This window comes from Suncus etruscus, chromosome 15 (assembly GCF_024139225.1).
Source record: "Suncus etruscus isolate mSunEtr1 chromosome 15, mSunEtr1.pri.cur, whole genome shotgun sequence".
Classification (NCBI taxonomy): Eukaryota; Metazoa; Chordata; class Mammalia; order Eulipotyphla; family Soricidae; genus Suncus; species Suncus etruscus.
The window spans coordinates 32,152,507-32,177,437 of NC_064862.1; the positions used below are offsets into that span (position 1 = coordinate 32,152,507).

The window sequence follows — 24,931 nt, forward strand, 5'->3', positions numbered from 1 at the left end:
AGTTCTAATAGCTCTCACATTCCTCTTCTCATGTGCTAGGCTACTTCTTCTGGGCGGAAGCGAACTTTTATAGTCTCTGATGAAGAGGAAGCTGATAATGAAGCTGACAGAAGGAAGGAGAGGCCCAAGCGGGGCAAAGTTTACTGTAAAAAGAGGAAAAGATGGATTCAAATGAGGTAGGAGGTTTTATGGTGAGGTTCCTGATATAACCTCTTAGTCTGGATCACCACCTGCAAAAATTTTTTTTTTTTTTTTTTTTTGGTTTTTTGGGCCACACCCGTTAGATGCTCAGGGGTTCTCCTGGCTATGCGCTCAGATATTGCCACTGGCTTGCGGGGACCATATGGGACACCGGGGGATTGAACCATGGTCCTTTCCTTGGCTAGCGCTTGCAAGGCAGACACCTTACCTCTAGCACCACCTCGCTGGCCCCCGCCACCTGCAGATTTTTATAGCACTACTATGTATGCTTCATGACAATAGCCTTCCTGATTTCTATTCATTATAGGGACTCTCAGTCATTCAGATGATTTTTACCCGGCTTGCCAGATTCCATCTTTTGGGGTCCGGAGGAGGGGAGGGAGACATGGTTTTAGGCCATACTTGGCAGTACTCGGGGCTCAGGGATTACTTCGGGATCTGCACTCAGGAATCATTCTTGGCAGTACTCGGAACCATATGTGATGCCAGGGACTAAACTTGGTCTAGCACATGCAACACAAGTGCCCTCCCCATTAGGCTATGTCCTCTGGCCCTCAGATCCCATCCTGAGTGAGACTGGCTTCTGGTTGTATTCAAAGTCCTCAAATCACACTGACTAGGTCTGGGAGACTTGAAACCTTTGTTCTGAATCTGAAATGTTCTAGCCTTTTATCTTGCTCATAAAGGTATCTGATAACATAGGACAGTCTATTTTTTTGTTTGTTTGTTTGTTTTGGGCCACACCCGGCGGTGGTCAGGGGTTACACCTGGCTGTCTGCTCAGAAATAGCTCCTGCAGGCATGGGGGACCATATGGGGACACCCGGGATTCGAACCAACCACCTTAGGTCCTGGATCGACTGCTTGCAAGACTAGCACCGCTGTGCTATCTCTCCGGGCCCCGGACAGTCTATTTTGAAAGTGACATTTGGGAAGGCATGGTGATTGAAACTGCCATATCACACAGAATGAAGAGACAACTGATTGCTCTTAGCAAAAGCTTGATTCTGTTCTTCATTGCAGCTCTCAGATAGTGCTGGGGAAGAGGACCCAGCTGATCTCAAGAGTGCTCAGAAAGGTGAGAAAGGGGAGGTGGAGTGGGGTTGTGCCTGGCATCCTGTAGGAGACATGGGACAGTGTAAAGGTTCTCTCAGTCGGTTCTCTCAGCCAGAATGGCAGCTTGTTATTCTAAAGATACTGGAGTATTTTTGGCTCTAGGCCCTAGTACATTAGTGGTTTCAAGTGTAATCCTAAAAAGAATTCTGAAGATGAAACACTTGAATGCCTGCCGGCCTTTCTTGCCTGCCTACCTGCTTTTCTTCCTTTCATTCTTCCTTCTTTCTTTCCTTTCATTCCCCCCCCCCCTTTTTTTTTATAAGGTTACTGGGGATGGGGAGCCAATACCCAACTTTACTCAGCTTAGGGATCAGTCCTGGTGGTGCTCAGGAGACCATATATGCTTGAATTGAACTTGGGTTGATGTGCAAAGTAAGTGCTATGCTATCTCTCAGTTCACCTTCAATTACTTTTTGTTTGTTTGGATTTTGGGAATGGACACCTGGCAGCACTCAGGTTACTCTGGCTCTGCACTCAGAAATCACTCCTGGCAGGCTTTGGAGATCATATGGGATGCTGGGTATTGAACCCCGGTTGGTCCTGTGTTGACTGTAAGCAAGGCAAATGCCCTACCACTGTGATATCTTTGTGGCCCTCAATTGATTTTTTGTTGTTGTTGTTTTGTTTTTGTTTTTTTAGATCACACCCGCCAGTGCTCAGGGGTTACTCCTGACTCTATGCCCAGAAATTGTTCCTGGCAGGCTTGGGGTACCATATGAGCTACTGGGATTCGAACCACTGACCTTCTGCACGCTCTCTGTCCCTCAATTGATTTTTTTGTTTGTGTTTTGTTTGTTTTTGTTTTTTGGGTCACACACCCAGCAAGCGCTCAGGGTTTCTCCTGGCTATGAGCTCAGAAATCACTCCTGCAGGCTCTGGGAATCATATGGGATGCTGGGATTTGAACCACCATCCTTTTGCATGCAAGGCAAACATCTTACCTCCATTCTATCTCTCCGGCCCTGATTTTTAATATAATTTGTTGGTTGTTTTGTGTAATGGTCATTCACCCTGATGTTCTTTGGTATTCTCATGGCATACGGAGGAGGAGATGGTGACTAGGCTTCATATTCTTAGGCATATGGAGGGACCAAACAGCTAGGGGAATCAAGCAAACCATGTGACTGCTTTTTCTAATGACTATTGACTTTGGGGGGGGGGGGGACTATATTTTAATTTTTTTTTATTTGGAGCCATACCCATCTGTGTACAGGGATTCATTTCTGGTGGGGGGCTCAGAGAACCATATGAAGTACTGGGGATGAAACGAAGTGTTGTTGTGTGCTAAGTGCCTCTGGACTCTCCATAGCATCAAGTAGTTTAGTTTTTGACTTTCAGTGCTCCCATCTACAGATAAAGGGACTGCACGTGGAGGTACGTGTGAACAGGGAGTGGTACACTGGCCGTGTCACAGCTGTGGAAGTGGGCAAGCATGCAGTACGGTGGAAGGTGAAGTTTGACTACGTGCCCACAGATACAACACCAAGAGACCGCTGGTATGCTCCTTCAAAGAGGTTGACAAAGTTGGCAAGGGTAGAGTTAGACTAACTCTAGCACCCTTGGAGGCAGTCCATTCTGGGAACCAAGGGACACGTGACAACAAAAGGACCTACCATATTTTCCGGCATGTAAGACGACTGGGCGTATAAGACGACCCCCTAATTTTGCAGTTAAAACATAGGTTTAGGCCTATATTCGCTGTATCAGAACGTTCCTGTGCTGCCAACTGTATGTACCACACAGTGAGCAATCACAACAAGCAGAGGTTCAAAGGTTATACTGTAATAGACTTCCTCTCTGACTCTGGCCAATCTGAGCAGGCTTTTTACAGTGTAGATTCAGGTCCAGAACATTGTCTAATTTGCATGCATAAAAAGCCTGCTTGGATTGGCTGAGTCAGGGAGGCGGTCCGAGCAGCCTTGCAGTGATTGGTGCAGTATCGAGTTGGAAAATTCGTTTTGTGGCAATATTCAGACAATTTTTCCGTTTAGCGCATATTGAAACATTTTTTGGGATAATACTCGGTGTATAAGACGACCACCGATTTTTTGGTTGACTTTTTTTGTTTCAAAAAGTCGTCCTTATATGCCGGAAAATACGGTATATGTCTTTTTAGGGTAGAGAAAGGCAGTGAGGATGTTCGGCTAATGAAGCCCCCTTCTCCGGAGAATCAAAGTCCTGATACACAGCAGGAGGGAGGGGAAGAGTTTAGAGGCATCAGCACCAAAACCGGCACCAGCAGCAGAACCAACACCAGCACCAGCAACTGTTGCCCAGGAGAATGTAGCTATGGCAGAAACAGCCCTCCACTTCGAGTGTGTCCCGCATTGAACCTGACACCACTGCCCCTAACATCAACCATGAGACCATTGATTTGCTAGTTCAGATCATCCGGTACGTTTTGTCCTTTCTTCTGTAAGACCAAGGTGATGCTTTACCTGCTTCTGTCCCTATCTGAATTTCTGTTCCTTACCCCCTTCTTTCTTCTTTAGGAATTGTTTACTGTATTTCCTACCTCCAAATTACCCTGTCTCCAAAAAAGAGCTGAGCACTATGAATGCGGATGAGCTGATAACATTCCCTCTGGTGAGTCTGATTTGACCTTTGCTATTTTTGTTGTTGTTGTTGTTGTTTTTTGGATTTTGGCTCACACCTGTTGATGCTCAGAGATCCTGGCTATGCACTCAGAAATCACTCCTGGCTTGGAGGACCATATGGGACACCAGGCGATCAAAGTGCGATCCATCCTAGATCAAACACCCCTACCACTGCGCCACTGCTCTGGCCCCTTGACCTTTGTTTTGTTGTTGTTGCCAGCAGTGCTCAGGGATTACTCCTGGTTCTATGCTTAGAAATCAACTCTGGAAGGCTCGGGGGACCATATGGGATGCCGGGACTTGAACCACTGACCTTCTGCATGCAAGGCAAACGCCTGCCTCCATGCTATCTCTCTGGCCCCAGACTTTCTTTTTCTGTGGACTAAGACTCAGTAGAGATAAACTCTCAGTAGAGTCACCTGGCGGATACTCAGATAGCTGGGACATGGGGCTAGACCACTAAGTGCTATTTACATGAGTAGAGGCTGCAGAGTGAACCCTCTGAAGAAAATATAAGGTTTGGCAGGGTGCTTGGTGACAGGAGTTGTGTTTGAACTGAGGGGACATATCTCCAGCAAAGATTCAGAGGGTTGAAAGGGAGGGCAGTCAGGATCAAGGCAGCCAGCCATGGTGAACATTTAGGAAGGAAGGGGCCTGAGAGCATTATATTTTGAATGCCTGGGTCTTAACTTATCATGTAGGCTCAGTGATTAAGCTGGTATGTATATGGAAGGCCAGCAAAAGGTTTGAGTTGACAGAATTGTCAGAATAAACCATGTCTAGGCTAGGAGTCAAAAAACATCTATTGCCTAGGGCCCTATAAACAAATATTTTTAGGCTCTGAGCTTTATCTTCTCTAGGCTACTATTAAAGTTCAGACTTATGGGGGCTGGAGAGATAGCATGGAGTAAGGCGTTTGCCTTGCATGCATAAGGATGATGGTTCGAATCCGGCATCCCATATGGTCCTCCAAAGCCTGCCAGGAGCGATTTTGAGCGTAGAGCCAGGAGTAACTCCTGAGTGCTGCCGGGTGTGACCCAAAAAACAAACAAAAATAAATTCAGATTATGTACAGAGAGGGATGTGGCCATGCTCTATTTAGAAATTGTCTGCCAATCCTATCCTAAGAGGAGTTTGTTTGGGGTAAGATGGGTGGACAGAACACATGCAAACTTTTTAAAGAGGGGGCCAGTTCATTGTCCCTACAGACCATTGGAAGGTCTGACTATTAGTAAAAACAAAACTTATGAATGAATTCTTATGCACACTGCAAATATCTTATTTTGCAATGAAGAAACAAAACAGATACAAATACAATATGTGGCCCCGCGGGCCATAGTTTGAGGACCACTGAAAGGCAGCCAGGTCTGATTGTAAAATGAAGGAATAGGAATGAAACTAGAATGGTGAGAATGAACTGACAGTGAAAAGGGCGGTTATTCTTCCCCTTGGTCCACAAATAGTAGAAAATAGCTAATAAGTGTTCTAGGTACAATTTTCTGAAATTAGAAACTGCACGGAGAGTTGATCTCTTTTACCTTTACAAAGGAAATGAGGTTCAAAAGAATGAGTGGGGATCTGCTTGTGATAAAGTGTACATTTAAACACAAGTGCTTTTTTGTTGGGGGTTGGAGGTTGTTTTGGGTTACATCAGGTGATACTTGGGTTACTCCAGAGGGTCTCTGCACTCAGGAATTGATCATTCTGTGGGTACTTGGGGGACCATATGGAATGCCAAGGACAGAGCCCTGGTAAACTGCATGCAAGTCAAAAGCCTATTCGTTTCACATTTTCACTTGTACCACCCAGGGTGCTTCTTAGGACAGGTTTCTTTCATGCATTGTTAGTAGACTTCATCATGGCTTCCTAAGAAGCTCTTGTCATTGTGGAAATGACTGTCATTTCTTGTTGTACTAAATTTTGATAGCAGGCAATTAGATACAAACAATTTTTCCTTATGTGTTTATTTTCACCTTTTGTTGTAACAGGAGAATTATACACATTGTGCTTACTGGAATAAATCCTGGAATAAATCCAGGGCAATTAGATTCAGATAATTTTTTCTTACGTGTTTATTTTCACCTTTTATTGGTACAGAGGATTACACACACATGTGCTTACTGGAATATATCCATGTTGGGTGTTTACACACATGTTCACTGTGGCTTGCACTAATGGTTGGTGTAGTGCTCATACATGGCTTGCATTCGTACAGTACATTTTTAGTTGTGGTATGGCTGAAAAGTAATACCATAGTATTTTGTTCATTTTGTATTTGTGGTATTGTTAGTAATACCATTTTTTCAGCATATTCAAACCCATAATCACCTGTTCTATTTATTCTTCTGGGAGCCCTCTTGTTTTATTTTTAAAAACTATATAGAGACATTCTGAATCCTGCTCACACTTTTTGCTGTGCTGTTTAGGTTTGGGTTACTTGTTTGCTTTGGTACCTAATTTATGTTTCAGGCGTGGTATTAGAGCGTATATTCTAGAGAAGACTTTGTTTTTACACACATCCAGCACAAACCAGCAGGTCTAAAAAGTTGAATTTTGTTTATTTGGGGGCCATACCTGTCAGCATTTTAGGGATGACTCCTACTCTGCTCTCAGAAATTACTCCTTGTAGCTCCAGGGAGACGATATGGGATGCTGGGACCAGACTCGGGTCAGTCACGTGCAAGGCAAACACCCTACCTGCTATCCCTCCGTCCCATCTAACCAAGTTAAAAATGTTTAAATCTAAAGAGATACCACCTAGGGGCTGGAGAGATAGCATGGAGGAAAGTAAGGGCGTTTGCCTTTCATGCAAGAGGTTATCGGTTCGAATCCCAGCGTCCCATATGGTCCCCCCATGCTGCCAGGAGCAATTTCTGAGCATGGAGCCAGGAGTAACCCCTGAGGCACTGGGCCGGGTGTGTACCCAAACCCCCCCCCCCCAAAAAAAAAGAGATACCACCTAAACTTTTTGCTTATTTGTTTTTGGGACATACATTGTTGCGCTTCAGGAGTTACACCTGTGTAACTCCTCGTTCTGTGCTCAGAAATTATTCCTGGCAGCTCGGGGAACCAGAGAGGGTGCTGGGAATTGAGCCTGGTGGTTGGCAACATGCAAGGAAAACACCCTACCCACTGTGCTATATTGCTTTGGCCCCTACATCAACTTTTTTTTTGTTTGTTTTGTTTTTTGGGTCACACCTGGGCAGCACTTGGGTTACTCCAGGCTCTATCACTCAGAATTCGTTCCTGCAGGCTCAGGGGACCATATGGAATGCCGGGATTCAAACCACCAACCTTCTGCATGCAAGGCAAATGCCTTACCTCCATGCTATTTCTCCGGCCCTTATATCAACTTTTTTATATTGAACATTTCATTGACACATATATTTGGAAAAAAGTTACTGAAGAAAAACTCTTGGTTAATGTTTCAGATACAGGAATGGTAGTAAAACTGATGCTACATATACATTTTTAGAGGTATTAGTTCTTAGTTGGATTATTGTTATCTAATTGTTTTGCCTCTTGCACAGCCAATCTCAAACTACATGTTTGATCCTGTCTGTCAGCTCCACAACAGATGGTCTTTGTTTCTGGGAGCTAGAAGGACCACTTGTTACTTGGGGTATGACAAGAGCATGAGCATCCTCATGTTCATGCCTGGGAATATTTATGAACTCTTGGCTTTTCCCCATTGGACTTTTCTCCTGACAGAATGAGTACCTCAAGCAGTATGAAGTTGGGACTCCAGAATCTGTGCCATTCCTACCGAAGCTGTGCTGAGCAACGGGCCGAAGCTGCTGAGGCGAACCTACGTATATCTCAGAGGAAGCTCAGGGAGACAGAAGAGAAGCTGCAGAAGCTGAGGACTAATATCGTGGCGCTTTTGCAAAGGTGCAGGAGGTGAGCCATGGCAGGCCTCTCATTGCAGTTGGACTACCTGGTATTTCGGGGGGGGTGGGGGGCATGGGCACCGCCTGCACCCTTTTCCCCACTCCACAGGCATCTGTGTTTCGAACCTGACTGTACAGCTTCCTGACAAGAAGGGCTGGAGGTTTTGCGGCTTGACTGGGCTTCATCCCAGCCAGACCCGATGTATCAAACATTTGGCCCTTGTATTAGACAGTTTCATGTACAAGCAGTTCCTCCAAAGCCATAAAACAGCGAAGTTCTCACTTTGCAGATGACGCCCAGATAGTATTAGGTCTCAGTCCTTCAGTGCAGGCTCTGTACCTGTCATGTGGGTACTGGTGAGCTAGGTAAAATAAATGTTTTATTTGTAACTGTGGGCAGTGGCGGGGGAGACAAGTATGAATTGCTATTTAGCAAATAGGGTTGTGCAGAGGAAAGAGCAAGATCCAAAGCATGAGGTGGGAAGGTTCAGTGGGTAGAAGAGGCAGGACACTGGTGAGGAGTGAGATTCCTAGAGAAGATCTTAGGGTAATAGGAGAGAGAACTGAGCAAATTTAGGTAATTTGATAGAAACAAGGATAATTCTTCCAGTTTTGAAGTAAGGTGATAAAAGGTGAACTATTTTACAATGAGTTTCAGACTAGAAATCTGGCCGTCAGCCGGGCGGTGGCGCTAAAGGTAAGGTGCGCCTGCCTTGCCTGCGCTAGCCTTGGATGGACCGAGGTTCGATCCCCCGGTGTCCCATATGGTCCCCCAAGCCAGGAGCAACTTCTGAGCGCATAGCCAGGAGTAACCCCTGAGCGTTACTGGGTGTGGCCCAAAAACCAAAAAAAAAAAAAAAGAAATCTGGCCATCATCTATGCACAGGGACTTGAAGAGGGGAAGGAAAGCATAAGCCAGATAGAAAAAGCTTGGATGGGTGGAGGGTTGGGGTTGAGGAATAAAGGGATTCTGGGCTCATGTGCAAAGGGCTGGAAGGATAGAAATCCCTTCCCTCTCCCTCTCCTCCCCTTTTCCCTTCCAATTGTCTTCTGGTCTCCAGCTGACCCTGCCCCTCTGTTCCAGGACATAGACATCAACACAGATGATGAGCTGGATGCCTACATCGAGGATCTGATCACCAAGGGGGACTAAGAGTTTTGGAGCCAGAGATCAGCTCTCTCAAGGCAGAGTGCCCCTGAGGGATGGGAAGGGGTGTGTTTCATTTACTGGTTGGTGGACGCTTTTGGAGGAAAAAATACTGATTCTTTGAATCTTCCTAAGTTTATAAATAATTTATTTTTAAAAAGAAATAATGCTGTGCTTGCTGTGAGACCTTAATTATTTCTTATAACTTGAGTGCAAAGGACAGAACCAGGATGCCATTTCTTTACTCCTGGCTTCTTAAAATATGCCAAATCCAGGATCAGCCAGAGAGGTTGAACTGGATGAACCACAATGGATCTGAGGGATTGGTGTGGTGGAGGGAGAAAAATACCACCCCAACCCCTCATTTGCTGCTCATCCTGCCCATTCACCTAGCTCCCCTCAAGGGAATTAGGATCTGGAAAAGGCTCAGCACTGAGTGGCCCTCCTTCATGGCTCCCATTTCATTCAGCAGATCTGAGTGTCATTCAGAGCAGCTATCAGTCTTTGATTATTGTGTTCCCAAATAGCGTCGGAAATAGAGACCCTCCAGTTCACCACTCATTTTACCACCCAAGTTCTCCCTGCAGGAGTGGTTGCCTCAGTGAACTGTGGATCTAATTTGGATTAATCACAGCGCTGGTGTGGGTAGTACACCAAATGTTTGTGCTCTAATTGACCCCCTTAAGACTGCTGATTGGTGAGGCTGCAGTCTGTTACTCTAGAAGGATCTTGAGAAATCTGCTGATGTGGAGAACCCACTCCTTTTTTGCTTCTTCTCTGTCCATGCCCATTCAGTGATCCAGTAGCTAGAAGGAAGGGCCCTGAGTGTGGGACATAGGAACTCCAAAGGAAGTTTCTTTCCATGGCTACTTCGTTCACCTGTGTCCCTCAATTTCTCAGGGTCAAAGGTAAGAGATGCTGGAGTTTTCTCTGGAGTTGTCAGCGGAAAAAGAGGATTTCCCCCAGCTCTCTTTACCACTCTCTTTGGGGACTTAGAGTTTCTAAAGGCATAATAACTGACATTGTATTTGTGATTCAAACTTCACAATGTGTTTTTGACATCCATGCCTCTACCCTCTGCAACCAAAAGATTGGAAAGTGCTGGTGAAGGAAATAAGCCACTCTAGAATCAACAGTCCTTGTTTACTTGTGTACATGCCCAGAGTCTCTAATGTGACTTGAATGTTTTAGGCTTCCCTAAATGACATTCTTGGGGAGGGTTTTTTTTTTTTTTCCTAGAAAAAAACACTCAAATATTCTTCTCCAAGAGCCTTGATTTTCCTCACAACACGTTTCTATTCCCAGTCGGCGTATAGTCTGTTTTTGCCCTTCAAACCATTATTTCAGTCTACAGGAAGTTGAGGTCTGCATTTTTTAACTAGAGGATAATACTTCCAAGGGTTTTTATGGGAGGAAGGAGTATTGGGGCCACAATCAGCAGTGCTGGGGGCTGTTTCCAGCTCTGTGCTCAGGGGTTGCTTCTGGGAATCCTTGGGGGAGCCATGTGATGCCAGGGGACTGAATGGGGGCTGGCAACATTTGCAAGGCAAGTAAGTACCTTAACCCCTGTACTGTTCTGTTTGCCCCTCAAGTTTTTAAGTTGAACATCTGTAATCAAAATGCAATATTATAAAGTTTTTACCTGGTGAGACTCCTGAACTGTAGGTCTGATTTCTTCTTAGTAAAATACCTTATTTCTTTTTCATATTTTTCCACCACTGTGAATTCTATGTTCTTGATTTCCATCATCATCATTTCTGTCTTAATCTCATACACTTGCAAAGACATTGAAATACTCTAAGTTGTCAATGTTTTTAGCTTCGAGTTGAATGTGCATATTGTTGTTTAAATTTATAGTTATAGGCTAAATGCAGCCTATTTCCCAGGCAGAGCTGTCACCATTCCTTGCATGAGTTTAAGATGCAGTCTCTTCCTCTTCCTTGTTCGGAGATAAGCTATTGGAATTGTGTAACAACTTGGGAGAGAAAAATGGGTTTGATCTTTGACTGAAAAGGGTCTTAACACAAAAAGACTGCAAGGTGAATGAGTACAGCCACTGTTGGTTTTAAGGAACCTTTAGTTTGTATTCATTAATAATACATGCATATGATTTTTTTAAGGTACAGAATTTTATACCATGAAAAAAGAAATAATCCTCTAATCTCCCCTCACCATTTTTTTCTGGAGCGAGTTATCCATCCAAGCATTTACCCACTTTGTTCTATTTCTGCCTCCTTCTACTTAGTATATCTTGGAGCTTATTTGAGAACAATGCATATGAATCTACTTTTATTTTGAATAGTCACAGAGTATTTTATTGTCTTGGGTGTACTGCCATGTAGCAGGAAGTACCTCAATGATAAACATTTTGGCTTTTTAATAATAATAATTTAGGGGCCGGGCGGGTGGCGCTAAAGGTAAGGTGCCTGCCTTGCCTGCGCTAGCCTTGGACGGACCGCGGTTCGATCCCCGGTGTCCCATATGGTCCCCCAAGCCAGGAGCAACTTCTGAGCACATAGCCAGGAGTAACCCCTGAGCGTTACTGGGTGTGGCCCAAAAACAAACAAACAAAAATAATAGTAATTTAGGGGCCTGAGCAGTGGCGTGAGCAGTAAGGCATCTGCCTTGCTGGGCACTAGCCTAGGATGGACTGTGTTTTGATCCCCTGGGCATCCCATATTGGTCCCTCAAGCCAGGAGTGATTTTTAAGCGTATAAGCCAGGAGTAACCCCTGAGCCGTCACCAGATATGGCCCACGAATACCAAATAATAATAATTAAATAATAATGAATATGGGGCTTGTGAGTAAGGTGCTTGCCTTGTTTTGTAGTTAACCTGAGTTTGATCCCCAGCATCTCATAGTCCCCCATAGCACTGCCAGAAATAATTCCTGAGCCCAGAGTCAGGAGTAAACCCCTGAGCACCACTGGGTATGGTCCAAAACCAAAAACGTGTATGTAGTAAATTTGGGGAAGAAAAGAGTGGTAGTTACTTTAAAAGTCTTAATATACATTTCAGAAAAAAAAGGATTTCAGCTTCAGCAAACCAGTGGTGCATTTTCCCCAATACAGTTGGCAGTATGCAGCCTTTTAACTGATCACTAGTCAAGTGGTACAAAATGATTTTTTTTTTTTTTAGTTGAACAAACTAAAGTAAAATTAAGCATCTTTACTGGCCAACTTTCTTTTCTGAGGACAGGGCTGCAGTCTTATAAATCTTGGGTTAGGGACACTTAAAATTGAGATGAAACCTGGTTACTCAGTTCTTAAAAGTCCCGTGGGTTTAGGATCAATACTGTTTGTTTGTTTGTTTTTAGGGTCCTAATGCTTTGTGATTACAGATTACAGGTTATTTTTCCAAGCATCCTTTCTTACAGGTGCTACTTTTTTTGTTTTTGTTTTGTTTTTTGGGTCACACCCGGTGACGCTCAGAGGTTACTCCTGGCTTTGTGCTCAGAAGTTGCTCCTGGCTTCCTGGCTTGGGGGACCATATGGGACGCCAGGGATCGAACCGCGGTCCGTCCAGGCTAGTGCAGGCAAGGCAGGCACCTTAACCTCTAGCGCCACTCGCCCGGCCCCACTGTTGTTTTTTTAACCAGGCAAGGATACTAAGTTAACACCAAAGGAAAGCAAAGTCTGAGACAAACTATTCTGGTTCTAACTTGATATTCATGTGACACTGTATTTTAGCTTTTGTTGTACCTGCTTCCTCTAAGTAATAGAGGTTGACTATGGTTCAAGCAGTATTGTCCCAATGTTCACACCTCTAAAGACTGAAAGTTTAAACTTCTAGCATTTTCATAAATCACAAAGGTGATATCCACTGGCTACTTATCCCTGTTGAAATGACTGTCTGGCTCTAAAGGACTGGTTGCAGTTAACAAGTTGCTGGAAATATTCTCAGATTTCTACTAAAGGGTTCTTTGTAAAAGATGGAAAGGACCTCTGAGGCTTCCTTTGGAATGTCTTAATACTTTTGATCCTGGGAGCATGAGAATGGACAGGAAGCATATCATCGTGGAGGTGATCAGGGAACAATACGTGAATGAACTGTGGTTGATAGGATGCAAGACAATAGCCTTAGCCCCTGTACTTTCCCTCCAACACTTAGATTTCTTTTTTTTTTTTTTTTTTTTTTTTTTTTTTTGGTTTTTGGACCACACCTGGTGACGTTTAGGGGTTGCACCTGGCTATGCGCTCAGAAATCACTCCTGGCTTGGGGGACCATAATGGGACACTGGGGGATCGAACCACAGTTTGTCCTAGGTCAACTGCGTTGCAAGGCAAACACCTTACTGTGCTGCGCCCCCATTTTTTTTTTCCAACACCTAAGATTTCTTCTTTCTGTTGGTTTTTGGGCCACATCAAGAAGTAGTGGTAAGTGGTCCAGAGCGATAGCACAGCGGCGTTTGCCTTGCAAGCAGCTGATCCAGGACCAAAGGTGGTTGGTTCGAATCCGGGTGTCCCATATGGTCCCCCGTGCCTGCCAGGAGCTATTTCTAAGCAGACAGCCAGGAGTAAGCCCTGAGCACCACCGGGTGTGACCCAAAAACTAAAAAAAAAAAAAAAAAAGTAGTGGTAAAGGGCAGTGAATAGTGCTGGGGATTGAAAGGGCAAAACATGGGTTTGAACTCCTTTTAGGTACAACCCCATGATTTGCCTTTGGTTGAAAAGAGGGGCAAAATTCTCCCTTGCTCCTCTTTATTTTCGGGGTCTTTGAGTTTGCCAAATGTTCATTTTCATACTCATATTGGGTGTGTAGGTAAATTTTAATCTTTTTCTTTATAAGAGCTATTAATGTTACAAATTTTCCTGTGTACTGCTGTACTTTCTAACTTCTCGTATAGAAGTTATTTTAATAATAGAATTTTAATATTTTAATAATAATTATTTTAATAATTTGCACCACCACCACCACCCCTCCACCACAAACCAAAGAGAACAATTAAATAAAAATAATTATTTTAATAATTTGCTATTTTTGGGGGCAGAGAAGGTGGCGCTAGAAGTAAGGTATCTGCCTTGCGAGCAGTAGCCTAGGACGGACCTCGGCTCGATCCCCCCCCCCCATCCCATACGGTCCCCCCAAAGCCAGGAGCAACTTCTGAGCACATAGCCAGGAGTAACCCCTGAGCGTCAAATGGGTGTGGCCCCCAAAACCAAAAAACAAAACAAAACAAAATAATTTGCTCTTATTTCTTTGGTTCATGATCTTAATATAAAAATTGTTTTTGATTAGCTTTAACTATTTTGAACTACTTTCATTGGGATCTGTCTGGGAAGTCTGTCTACAGTCCTTTGAAATTTGATGAGGCTTTTTGACTGGCTGATCTCTGGTGTTTTGTTTTACTTTGTGCTGTGGTATTCAGAGGGCTGCTCATGGTTCTTTACTCAGGGCTATCTATGCCTCGTGGTGTTACTGGGGATTCAAGCCTGGTTTGTAGCTTAGCTACATGCAAGACAAATACCATAGCCTACTACTGTTCTTGTTCCAAAATATGGTAACATAAATGCTCCTTGTGTATTTCAAACACGTATTCTTCAATTTTGTGCAATACCCTGTAATCCATTTATTGGTTTTGGGTCACACCTGACAGTGCTCAGGGCTTCCTCCTGGCATCAAACTCTCTAGCCCCTCCTCATTTTCTTTTTTTTTTTTTTTTTTTTTTTTTTTTTGTGGTTTTTGGGTCACACCCGGCAGTGCTCAGGGGTTACTCCTGGCTCCATGCTCAGAAATTGCTCCTGGCAGGCACAGGGGACCATATGGGACGCTGGGATTCGAACCGATGACCTCTTGCATGAAAGGCAAGCGCTTTACCTCCATGCTATCTCTCCAGCCCCCCCTCCTCATTTTCTTAGTGCTTGGAATCTTTCTGATAATTTTTGTTTTAGCTCTCATTACAGGGAGATGTTGAAATCATCTATTATAATGGTATTTTTACCCATTTATCCTTGTGTTCATTTCATATTATTTTTTGAGATGGTATAAGGTTCATACTAGCTTCATAACCTGAGTCAATTTTACCTATTACCAACTGAGTTTTCTTTATTTCTAGAAGTTGGTCTTTAGTAATGTTTTTTGTCTTGAACTCTTAGTTTGAACTCTATTTTTGTCTTGAACTCTTCTGTATGGATACTTATATATTAGGTATTCTTGTAATGGCATAAAGCTGGATTTTTTATTTACTATATTATATATATGTATATATATTATATATATATAATTTGTTTTTTGGGTCACACCTGGCAGCGCTCAGGGCTTACTTCTGGTTCTACTCTTAGAAATCGCTCCTGGCAGGCTCTGGGGACCATATGGGATGCCGGGATTTGAACCACCCTTCTGCATGCAAGACAAATACCTTACCTCCATGCTATCTCTCCGGCCCCTACTATTTCTATTTATTTATTTATAACCTAAAGCATTTAACTTAAAATTTGTAGACTTTGGGGGCCGAAATGATAGCATAGCAGTAGGGCATTTGTCAACATTGCTGACTCGGGGACAGACCACATAGGTTCCCCAACATCCCATATGGTCCCCGAGCCGGCCAGGAGCTATTTCTGTTTTGTTTTGTTTTGTTTTCTTTTTTTCGGGCCACACCTGTTTGATGCTCAGGGGTTACTCCTGGCTAAGCACTCAGAAATTGCCCCTGGCTTGGGGGGGACCATACGCGGTCCTTCCTTTTGTCCTTCCTTGGTTAGCGCTTACAAGGCAGACACCTTACCTCTAGTGCCACCTCGCCTGCCCCCAGGAGCTATTTCTGAGCACAGAGTAAAAAGTAATCCCTGAGTGCTGCTGAGTGTGGCCCAAAAACAAAGTAAACTTTGGAGCTGGAGCAATAGTACAGTGGGTAGGCCTTTTGCCTTGCAAGCGGACAACTTGGGTTGTTTGATCCCCTTCAACATATCTGGTCCCTTGAGCACTGCCAGGGATGACCCCTAAGCGCAGAGCCAGGAGTATACACCCCTGAGCTCTGCCAAGTGTGGCCCAACAACAAAACCAAAAGTTGGTAGACTTTTTTTGAGCCACATCTAATGATGCTCAGGACTCTGCCCAAGAATCACTACTAGTAGGCTTAGGGGACCATATGGGATGCCAGGGACAAGTAAGTGCTCTGTCTTCTTTATTATCTCTCCAACCTTTAAATTTACAGATTTATTGATGCACGAGTGACTTATTTCTATCCTTTAAAAAAGTTTTATTCCGAAACCTAACAGCATTTTTCACGTTAACTTTCCTGCCTTCTTTTAGATCAGCTGAAATATGGGGGTCAAGGATATGACTTGGTATGGCACATGGCTCACAGGCTTGAACTCTGGTTTCAAGCACCAGCACCCTAAAAATAAAATAAAATAAATTTTCAATGGTAGAATGACTAGAACGTTCTTCGTTATGTTAAAAAAAATTAGTATCCCTATTCCTTGTATGGTCAAGTATGGTTTTTAAATACTTTGCTGATCAAAGTCTATCTCCAGAAAGTACTATTAAACTATTAAAAACTTGCTATTGTTTTAATATTTTCACTGGGAATATTAACATTTTCTCTACTTCTAGAATAACACTTATCTTCTGCCTTTCTTTGAATTCAATTTAGTGTAAAAAAAAATGCTTCCTAAGGCCAGAGCGATAACTGTAGGTAGGGCATTTGCCTTGCACACAGCCAGCCAGGGTTCGATCCTCAGTATTCCCCATATGGTCCCCAGAGCCTGCCAGGAATCATTTCTGAGCTCAGTGCCAGGAGTAATTCCCTGAGCCTTGCCAGGTGCGGCTCAAAAACAAAACAAACATGCTCTTTGAAGTAAAATTAATCCCATCACTTCCCTCTCCTTTTGTGTGTGTGTGGGGAGCAGGATTAAGGGATTATATGGGATGCCAGTGATTGAATTTGGATCAGCCATATTCAAGGCAAATGCTACTATCACTACTATCACTCTGGCTCCATTAGTTTTTGTTTGTTTGTTTGTTTTTGGTTTTGGGTCACACCCAGTAGCGCTCAGGGGTTACTCCTGGCTCCACACTCAGAAATTGCTCCTGGCAGGCTTGGGGACCATATGGAATGCTGGGATTCAAACCAATGACCTTGGGGTTGGGCGGTGGCGCTAGAGGTAAAAGTGCCTGCCTTGCCTGCGCTAGCCTTGGATGGACCGAGGTTCGATCCCCCAAGCGTCCCATATGGTCCCCCAAGCCAGGAGCAACTTCTGAGCGTGTAGCCAGGAGTAACCCCTGAGCGTCACCGGGTGTGGTCCAAAAACAAAAACAAAAATAAACCAGTGACCTTCTGCATGAAAGGCAAATGCCTTACCTCCATGCTATCTCTCCACCCCGGGTTTTTTTTGTTTGTTTTGTTTTTGTCTTTCAGGTCACATCCAGCAATGCTTTGGGGTTACTCCTGGCTCTGTGCTCTGAAATAGCTCCTGGCAGGCTTTGGGGGACCATATGGGATGCCAGGAATCAAACTGTGATCTGGAGTTGGAAGTAATGCAAGGCAGACACCCTTCCACTGTGCTATCACTCCAGCCCCTCATTAGTATTTTGTTTGTTTGTTTGTTTTGTGGGGGTTATGCTCAGGGGTTACTCCTGGCTATGCACTCAGAAATCGCTTCTGGCTTGGGGGACCATATGGGGGACTGGGGGTCAAACCACGGTCCGTCCTAGGCTAATGCCAGCAAGGCAAATGCCTTACTGCTCCGTGCCACCCCCCCCCCCCGACCCCCTCTTTAGTATTTTTTAATGCATCCTGTTTCTAGAAATATATTAAGTGTGTTTATTTTATTTACTGATAATTTCAGTCTGGTTCTGCTATTACTTCTATTGGCCTCTACATATGGGTCAGCAACTCCAGTGTTCCTTGGGTGACTTTTTGGGGGAGGGGTCCACACCTTGTGGTGCTCTGGGGTTAACTCCTGGCTCTGCACTAAGGGCTTACTCCTTGCATTGTGAGACCATATGAGATACCGGGGACTGAATCTGGAATGCTGTGTGAAAATACAAGTGCCTTACCTGCTGTACTATTCACCAGCTCGGGTGATTTGAAATAAAGTTTAAGCAATTTGTCTATTTTGTTTTTGTCCTACACTCAGCTGTGGTCAGGACTTACTACTAGCTCTTCACTTAGCAATCAGCCCTACCAGAGCTTATATGTGTTAATGGGGATCAAACCCATGTCAGCTGTGTGCAAAAGATATATATACTATTCACATGCAAAGATATACTATTTGCCCTACCCACTGTAATATGGCTGTCTCCACTTACTCTCACCCCAAACAGTTAATTTTGGGATTGAAAACTTAAGTTTTTTCTGATTTTTTACTCAGCACTTCTAACTTTCTATAAAGGAGATAATTCAGGAACCAAACCTACCAGAAAGATAAGGCCTTGACCTAGCTGCCAGAATGTTTTAGTGAAGCCTCTGATACTGTTCCCCTCTGACTTTTGGGTTTACAATTTAAAGGATCAATAAAAAAAAAAAGTGTTCAGCTTGCTATCTTATTCAAGTGAATTATATATTTCTTTTAGCACTGTTTTAAAGTATACTGGCTGGCTTCATAAAGAATAAGGGGAAGATGTTTGATATTGCTTCTGGCCCTGTTGATAATCTCTTTTCACCTTAAAGTGTTTCTCTTTGAGCTTAGCCCCAGCCCTGGAGATAAAGGAGATTCAGGTATCCTTCCCAGCAGTAGCAGTCTGTTATGTCATAGTGATTGGAACTTGAGTTTGGGGGGAAGCAATCTCCTGGGTCCATCAGCTCTTCCACCTCCATCTCTGAACATGCTCTCCAACAACTAGATGCTACTGTAATGTTTCCAGTGAGGGGATTATCAGAAAAATCAGTGAAGTATACAGCCCACCAGATAGTGCAGAGCACGTAGAGGAAAAGGTTACCACTTGCTGGGAGCTTTCTAGAATACTTGTGTGTGCAGCCAAATCCACATTGTTCCCATCATCACTCCTTTTTGAAAATGGCCTTGGCTGTTTTTCCACACAATTACTCTCCCATATATTGACAATCAACATGTTACATTTTGTTTCATGTTTGGGCCACTTCTGGCTATTCAGGCTATTCCTGGGTCTGCACTTAATTAATACTCCTGACAGAGCTCAAGGGCCCATATGTGGTGCTGGGATTGAACCCAGGCTAGTTGAATGCAAGGCAGGAACCTGAACCCCTCTATTACCTCTCTGGCTATCAACATGTCAGTTTTTGGAGAAAATGTTAGTAGACTATTGATTTAGAAGCTGATAAATCAAGGTCATCTACCACTTAGATGGCAATTTTAACTCAGGTCTTCTCATTCAATCCAAGTTTATATATATAAATATCTTTTTTTGTTTGTTTGTTTTTGGGCCACACTCAGAAATTGCTCCTGGCAGGCTCGGGGACCATATGGGATGCCAGGATTCAAACCACCGTTGTTCTTCTTCTTTTTTTTTTTTTTGATTTTTGGGCCACACCCGGTAATGCTCAGGGGTTACTCCTGGCTATGTGCTCAGAAGTTGCTCCTGGCTTGGGGGACCATATGGGACGCTGGGGGATCGAACCGCGGTCCGTCCTAGCTAGCGCAGGCAAGGCAGGCACCTTACCTTTAGCGCCACCGCCCGGCCCCCCCCAAACCACCGTTCTTCTGCATGCAAGGCAAATGCCCTGCTTCCATGCTATCTCTCTGGCCTATATATATATATATATATATATATATATATATATATATATATATATATATATATATATCTTTTACATTATTTTTGTCAGATATATTCTGCGGTTCTGGGCTTATGTTGTGAAGTCTTTAGTCATTGTTCATTTTTCCCTTTCATTTTCTATTAAATGATGATGACTAGAGACCATGAATGTAGGCTGCTCTTGTCATACGGATCTCTGCAGATTGGCAACCTGCTGTCACTTCTTGTTCAGAGCTAAGTCTAGCTTCATTCTAGACTAATTCCTTCTTGTACCTCAAGATGAATTGATCTTTGTCACCTCTAGGTTTTGCCCAGTAGCTTCCAGTGTCTCCAGTGGTAAAGATGAGAGTTGAGAATAAGGAGACAGTGGGGGCAGTCTATACCCCCAGGACTGGCAATGTTAGCCACACAGGGCCTGGTCTGTTCCTTTGGAGGCCTGTCCCACCCCATCCTATCACCTGGATGGCTGGGCATGGGAAGAGACTTGGATCCTGGGAGCTAGTGATCCTTGTTTGGAAACCCTGGAGTTTCAGGGAACAGAATTAACCTAGGTCATGATTGTGGAGCACTTGCAGAACTCACCAGGGTATTCCTGGTAGGTTCATTGGTTGAGTCCCTGAGACCCTCAAAGCTGTGAGCATGGTACTACTTAGCTCTGCAACCTTCCCAGAAGTTCACTTCTTCTACCAGCCCTCTTCACCTTCCATCCCATCAGCCTCACACTTACCTTGGCAGTGAGCAAAAGAAAGCACCTACCACCAGTCCTGGGTAAGTCCCGATCCACCCAGCCACACATGGAGTCAGAGAGCCACAGAAAACTCCACATCCAAGGATTTTTATTACTAGTCTGCCGGGACTGGTTCACAAACAGTGCTGGGAAGAGAGGTACATTCCACACTCTGCTGAAGGCAGGGATGGGGCACCCCGGTTCCCCACCTGCCCGGTCTGATTCTCCAGGGGTACACTTGGGTGTTCACTTTTGTTTTTTTTATAAAAACAAAACCAGTTCTGGAGTAGAAAGAAAAACCCTGTGGTGAGTTTTCAGGACAAAAGTGAAGCAGGAAAGGTTAGAATGGGAGTTTTGAGGGGCTGGGACAGTGTCCATGTTGGCCCAGCCCCCCACTGTTGGCAGAAGCCATTGGAAGAGGGTAGAGGGCACAGCTGGCAGGAGGGCCAAACTCAGACAGGACTGCCCTGTCTTCATCATTTTTTTTTCATTTCCACATACCATAGAAATTTAAGCAAAATAGCTATTTTATATATATTTATATGTCATATATATAAATCAGGCAAGTAAGAATTCAGAGAGGCAGCATGGGGCTTCCCAGAACCGGCTGAGGCTGAGGCACGGACACAGTCGCCTCTGCCTGCCCAGGCGGAGTCCAGAATTGATTCATTATTGCTGATTTGGGGCCTGGTTCTGGAGAGGGGAGCACCTGCAGATTCTGTCCCCAAATCCTGGTCTCTTTGGGGCTGCGAAATGGCCTGCCTGGCCAAGCAAGGGACTTCTGCCCTTCACCACTTGGGGCCCCCTCAGCTGTCCCCACTTGCCAACAGTGGGTGGGCAATAGCGCCAGAGATGAGTGACTAATGCTCTCCGGGGCCAACGCAGGTCCTCCGGTTTCCTTCCACTGGGTCCTGGGTCCTAGGGAGTGAGTGGGTAGCTCAAATACAAATGGGGGAGGACCTTGCTCCCAGCTGGGGTCTGGCTGGATTCCTGATGTCTTAAAAAGAAAGGGCTCTTGCCAGGACACTCATGGCAAGAAAGCACACTTAGAAAGTTGTCTGCTAAGTGCTGTACTAAAAATATTTACTAAACGTCTTGGCTGAAAAGAAACGAAGATTGTTTTCCTAAAAAAGTCAAATGTGGCTCCCAAGGAGGGGCTGCTGCTTCCCTGGTAGAGGCTGGAGTGAGGGTGTGGTGACGTGGGGGGCCCGGGCCTGCAGGCCTGAGTTCTGGGAGCCAGTCTAGGATGGGGCCAAGTCCATATATGAAGGGGAGCAGGTCAAGGGACACCCAGGGACTGGAGTAAACCCAGTTTAGCATGTCCTTCCAAGGTGGGAACCCCTTAAAAGTCTTTTTAAAAAAAAATAAGGGAAGGGAAGAAAATGGTGTATGAGGATGTGGGGCGTGGAGTTCTAAAGTTGAGTGCATTCAAGAAAGGTGGACCAGGCTGTACAGGCGCCTGTATTTGCAGGTAGGATGATGCTCAGAAGATGTTGGGGCACATATGCCAATCCTGCCTCTCCTTGGCCTCCCAGTAGCCACCTTTGTACATGTAGGCCGTCTCTCCAGTCAGCGGGTCCAGCCTCCTCTCGAACCACAGCGGCATGTACACATCCGTCTCCTTTTCTGCTGGGTGGGCACAGTGGAGCGGGTGGGCAGGTTCCCCAAATTCCCTCTAGTCCCAGGGTCCCTAGCAACCCGTCCCCCACAACCCTTTCTGCTTGCACTCCCAGGGTCCCGCTTGTGCCGAGGCCTCACCTTCCTCGGTGCCACAGGCCTGAGAGCAGGACTCAAGCCGCCGGCGCCTGGAGATGCGCTGCTTCTCCTCCAGCCGCTGCTTCTCCATATTGGCCTGGTCCCAGTGCCCTTTCTCCATCAGCCGCTGGTCTGGCCGCAGGCGGCTGTCGGTGGGCGCCACGCCCTCCTCCTGCTCGTTGAGGGTCAAGGCCAGCTCCGAAAAGTAGTACATGTTCTCTGCATTCTCCCTGCAGCGACCGAGGATGGCTTGTGAGCAGCGTGCACTTTGTGCCCACCCCAGCCACCTTGGCTTCTGCTTCTATCCTCACATGTGCCACACTCCTGCTTGCCTCCCTACACTCCACCACTTCAGTCTGGTTTTCCAAAAACTATTAGCTTAATGTTGTCTTAAAATAGTCTCTCTCACTCTCTGTTTTTGGGCCACACCTGGAGGTGCTTATTCCATGTGGACACCATTTGCTGTGCAGTGAATCATTTGTCGCATGCCAAGCAAGTGCCTTACCCACTGTACTATCGTATCGCTCTGGCCCCAACACATAGAAGTAAGTTTATATATATTTTTGTTTGGGGGCCACACCTGGTAGTGTTTAGGGGTTATTCCCAGCTTGGTTGAGCTCTGGGAACCACGCAGTGCCAGGGATTGAACCTGGGCCTCCTGCATGCAAAGAACAAGCTCTCTGGCCATGGGATTTTTTTGTTTGGTTTTAGTTTTGGGTCACACCCGACAACTTCAGGGGTTACTCCTGGCTCGGAAATCGCTCCTGGCAGGCAATGGAGACCATCTGAGAAGCCGGGATTCGAACCACCATTAATCCTGGGTCAGCTGTATGCAAGGCAAATGCCCTACCGCTGTGCTATTCACCCCCTGGGATTTTTTTTTTTAATTTAAGATTTAACTGATGTTGTGTTTTGCAGTTCATTTCTTACAACTATTATAGACTACTCCTTCTTGTGAATCATGGTTTCAAAGAATTGGGATTGTATCCAAGTTTTTGCTTTGGAATATCTTATGCATATTTTTGGTTGTGCATTTGCAGGAATAGCTCTTGTGTACACACACCTAGAAGTGGAAATTCTGGGCTATCCAGACTGTGATGGTCTTCTTTAGAGGTAAGGACAAATTACTTTCCAATATGGTTGTACCAATTTACACTTCCACTGATGATGTCAAAAAGGCATTGTGGGTTTATTCATTTTCCCAAATGAAATAAAAGTAAAATGGTATCACATTGTGGTTTTGATTTGCATCTCTGACTACCAATGACATTGGTCACTATTTTCAAATGATGATTTGCCATTTATGTGTCTTTATGTGTTATTTATTCATTTATGTGTCAAGTATAATTCTTGTGTACTTATTTCATTGGTTTTCAACATTTTTTTTGTTTGTTTTTGTTTTTGGGCCACACCCGTTTGACGCTCAGGGGTTACTCCTGGCTATGCACTCAGAAATCGCCCCTGGCTTGGGGGGACCATGGGACACCGGGGGATCAAACTGCAGTCCTTCCTTGGCTAGCGCTTGCAAGGCAAGACACCTCTAGCGCCACCTTCCCGGTCCCAGTTTTCAACTTTTCATCTGATCAGACGTTCTTTGTGTTTTTAATTTTTTGTTTGTTTGTTGTTTGTTTTTGGGTCACACCCGGCAGTGCTCAGGGGTTACTCCTGGCTCTATGCTCAGAAATTGCTCCTGGCAGGCTCGGGGGACCTTATGGGATGCTGGGATTCGAACCACCGTCCTTCTGCATGCAAGCAAACAGTTTTTACTTATTTTTAATTATGATAAAATCTTTTTTTTTTTTTTTTGGTTTTTGGGCCACACCCAGTAACGCTCAGGGGTTACTCCTGGCTATGTGCTCAGAAGTTGCTCCTGGCTTGGGGGACCATATGGGACACCGGGGGATCGAACCGCGGTCTGTCCAAGGTTAGCGCAGGCAAGGCTACCTTACCTTTAGCGCCACCGCCCGGCCCCAAAATATTCTTAAGTAGGAAGGAGGAGGGTTTTAAAAAAAATCTTAAGTGGGGCCGGAGAGATAGCGAGGAGGTAGGGTGTTTGCCTTGCATGCAGACAGTGGTTCGAATCCCAGCAGCCCATATGGTCCCTCGAGCCTGCCAGGAGCAATTTCCGAGTATGTATGTATAGATGGATGGATGGATGGATGGATGGATGGATGGATGGATGGATGGATGGATGATAGATAGATCAATTTCCGAGTATAGATAGGTAGATAGATAGATAGATAGATAGATAGATAGATAGATAGGTAGATAGATAGATAGATAGATAGATAGATAGATAGATAGATAGATAGGTAGATAGGTAGGTAGGTAGGTAGATAGGTAGGTAGGTAGGTAGGTAGGTAGGTAGGTTAGGTAGGTAGGTAGGTAGGTAGGTAGATACTAGTTTTTTGCCTTGTGTGAAGTATTGTGATTGTCCTCTCCCAAGTTTGCGTGTTGTCTTTTCAATAAAAACCTATTTTGTTTCCCTAAAAAAAATCCAATGGCTTGGGGATAGCTCAAAAGGCTGATGCAGATCCTTGAGGGACTGAGTTTGGCCCCCAGCTTTGGTGGGTTTACCCAGATGATGTAGGGTCAAAGCACTTAACCATCAGGTCTGCCTGTTGGGAAGCGGCCCTCAAGACCCAGTGATTGGTGAGCTTTGTTTACTTATACTTATGGCTATATTATATTTCCACTTACCTTATTTGGTTTGTTTTGTTTTTTAGCCATACCCAGTGGGGCTTATACTTAGTTTTGCATTTAGGGATCACTCCTGGTGGGGCCCTGAGGACTATAATGGGGTTGGAGTTTGAACTAGGTTT

At 44.8% G+C, this 24,931-nt stretch overlaps 2 protein-coding genes across 4 annotated transcripts in view; one reads left to right on the forward strand and one right to left on the reverse strand.

The window, feature by feature from the left end:
* Positions 1-9,041, forward strand: part of MORC2 (MORC family CW-type zinc finger 2) — a 55,759-nt gene extending 46,718 nt beyond the window's left edge. The window contains 11 exon segments of the mRNA XM_049788897.1: positions 40-138; positions 141-176; positions 1,224-1,292; positions 2,670-2,812; positions 3,433-3,530; positions 3,580-3,614; positions 3,616-3,710; positions 3,809-3,902; positions 7,625-7,651; positions 7,653-7,803; positions 8,886-9,041. Coding sequence (XP_049644854.1) covers positions 40-138; positions 141-176; positions 1,224-1,292; positions 2,670-2,812; positions 3,433-3,530; positions 3,580-3,614; positions 3,616-3,710; positions 3,809-3,902; positions 7,625-7,651; positions 7,653-7,803; positions 8,886-8,956 — 918 coding nt within the window. The 3' untranslated portion in view covers positions 8,957-9,041.
* An 11,570-nt stretch (positions 9,042-20,611) lies between these two features.
* OSBP2 (oxysterol binding protein 2) overlaps positions 20,612-24,931 on the reverse strand; it is a 150,740-nt gene continuing 146,420 nt past the window's right edge. For 2 of the 3 annotated variants that reach the window (XM_049788778.1, XM_049788780.1), the window contains 2 exons: positions 22,113-22,339; positions 20,612-21,983 (listed from right to left, as the gene is read on the reverse strand). In XM_049788778.1, the coding sequence (XP_049644735.1) occupies positions 21,838-21,983; positions 22,113-22,339 (373 nt within the window). In that variant the 3' untranslated portion in view covers positions 20,612-21,837. The remainder of the gene's footprint in view (positions 21,984-22,112; positions 22,340-24,931) is intronic. The other variant, XM_049788779.1, reaches the window with a different exon arrangement.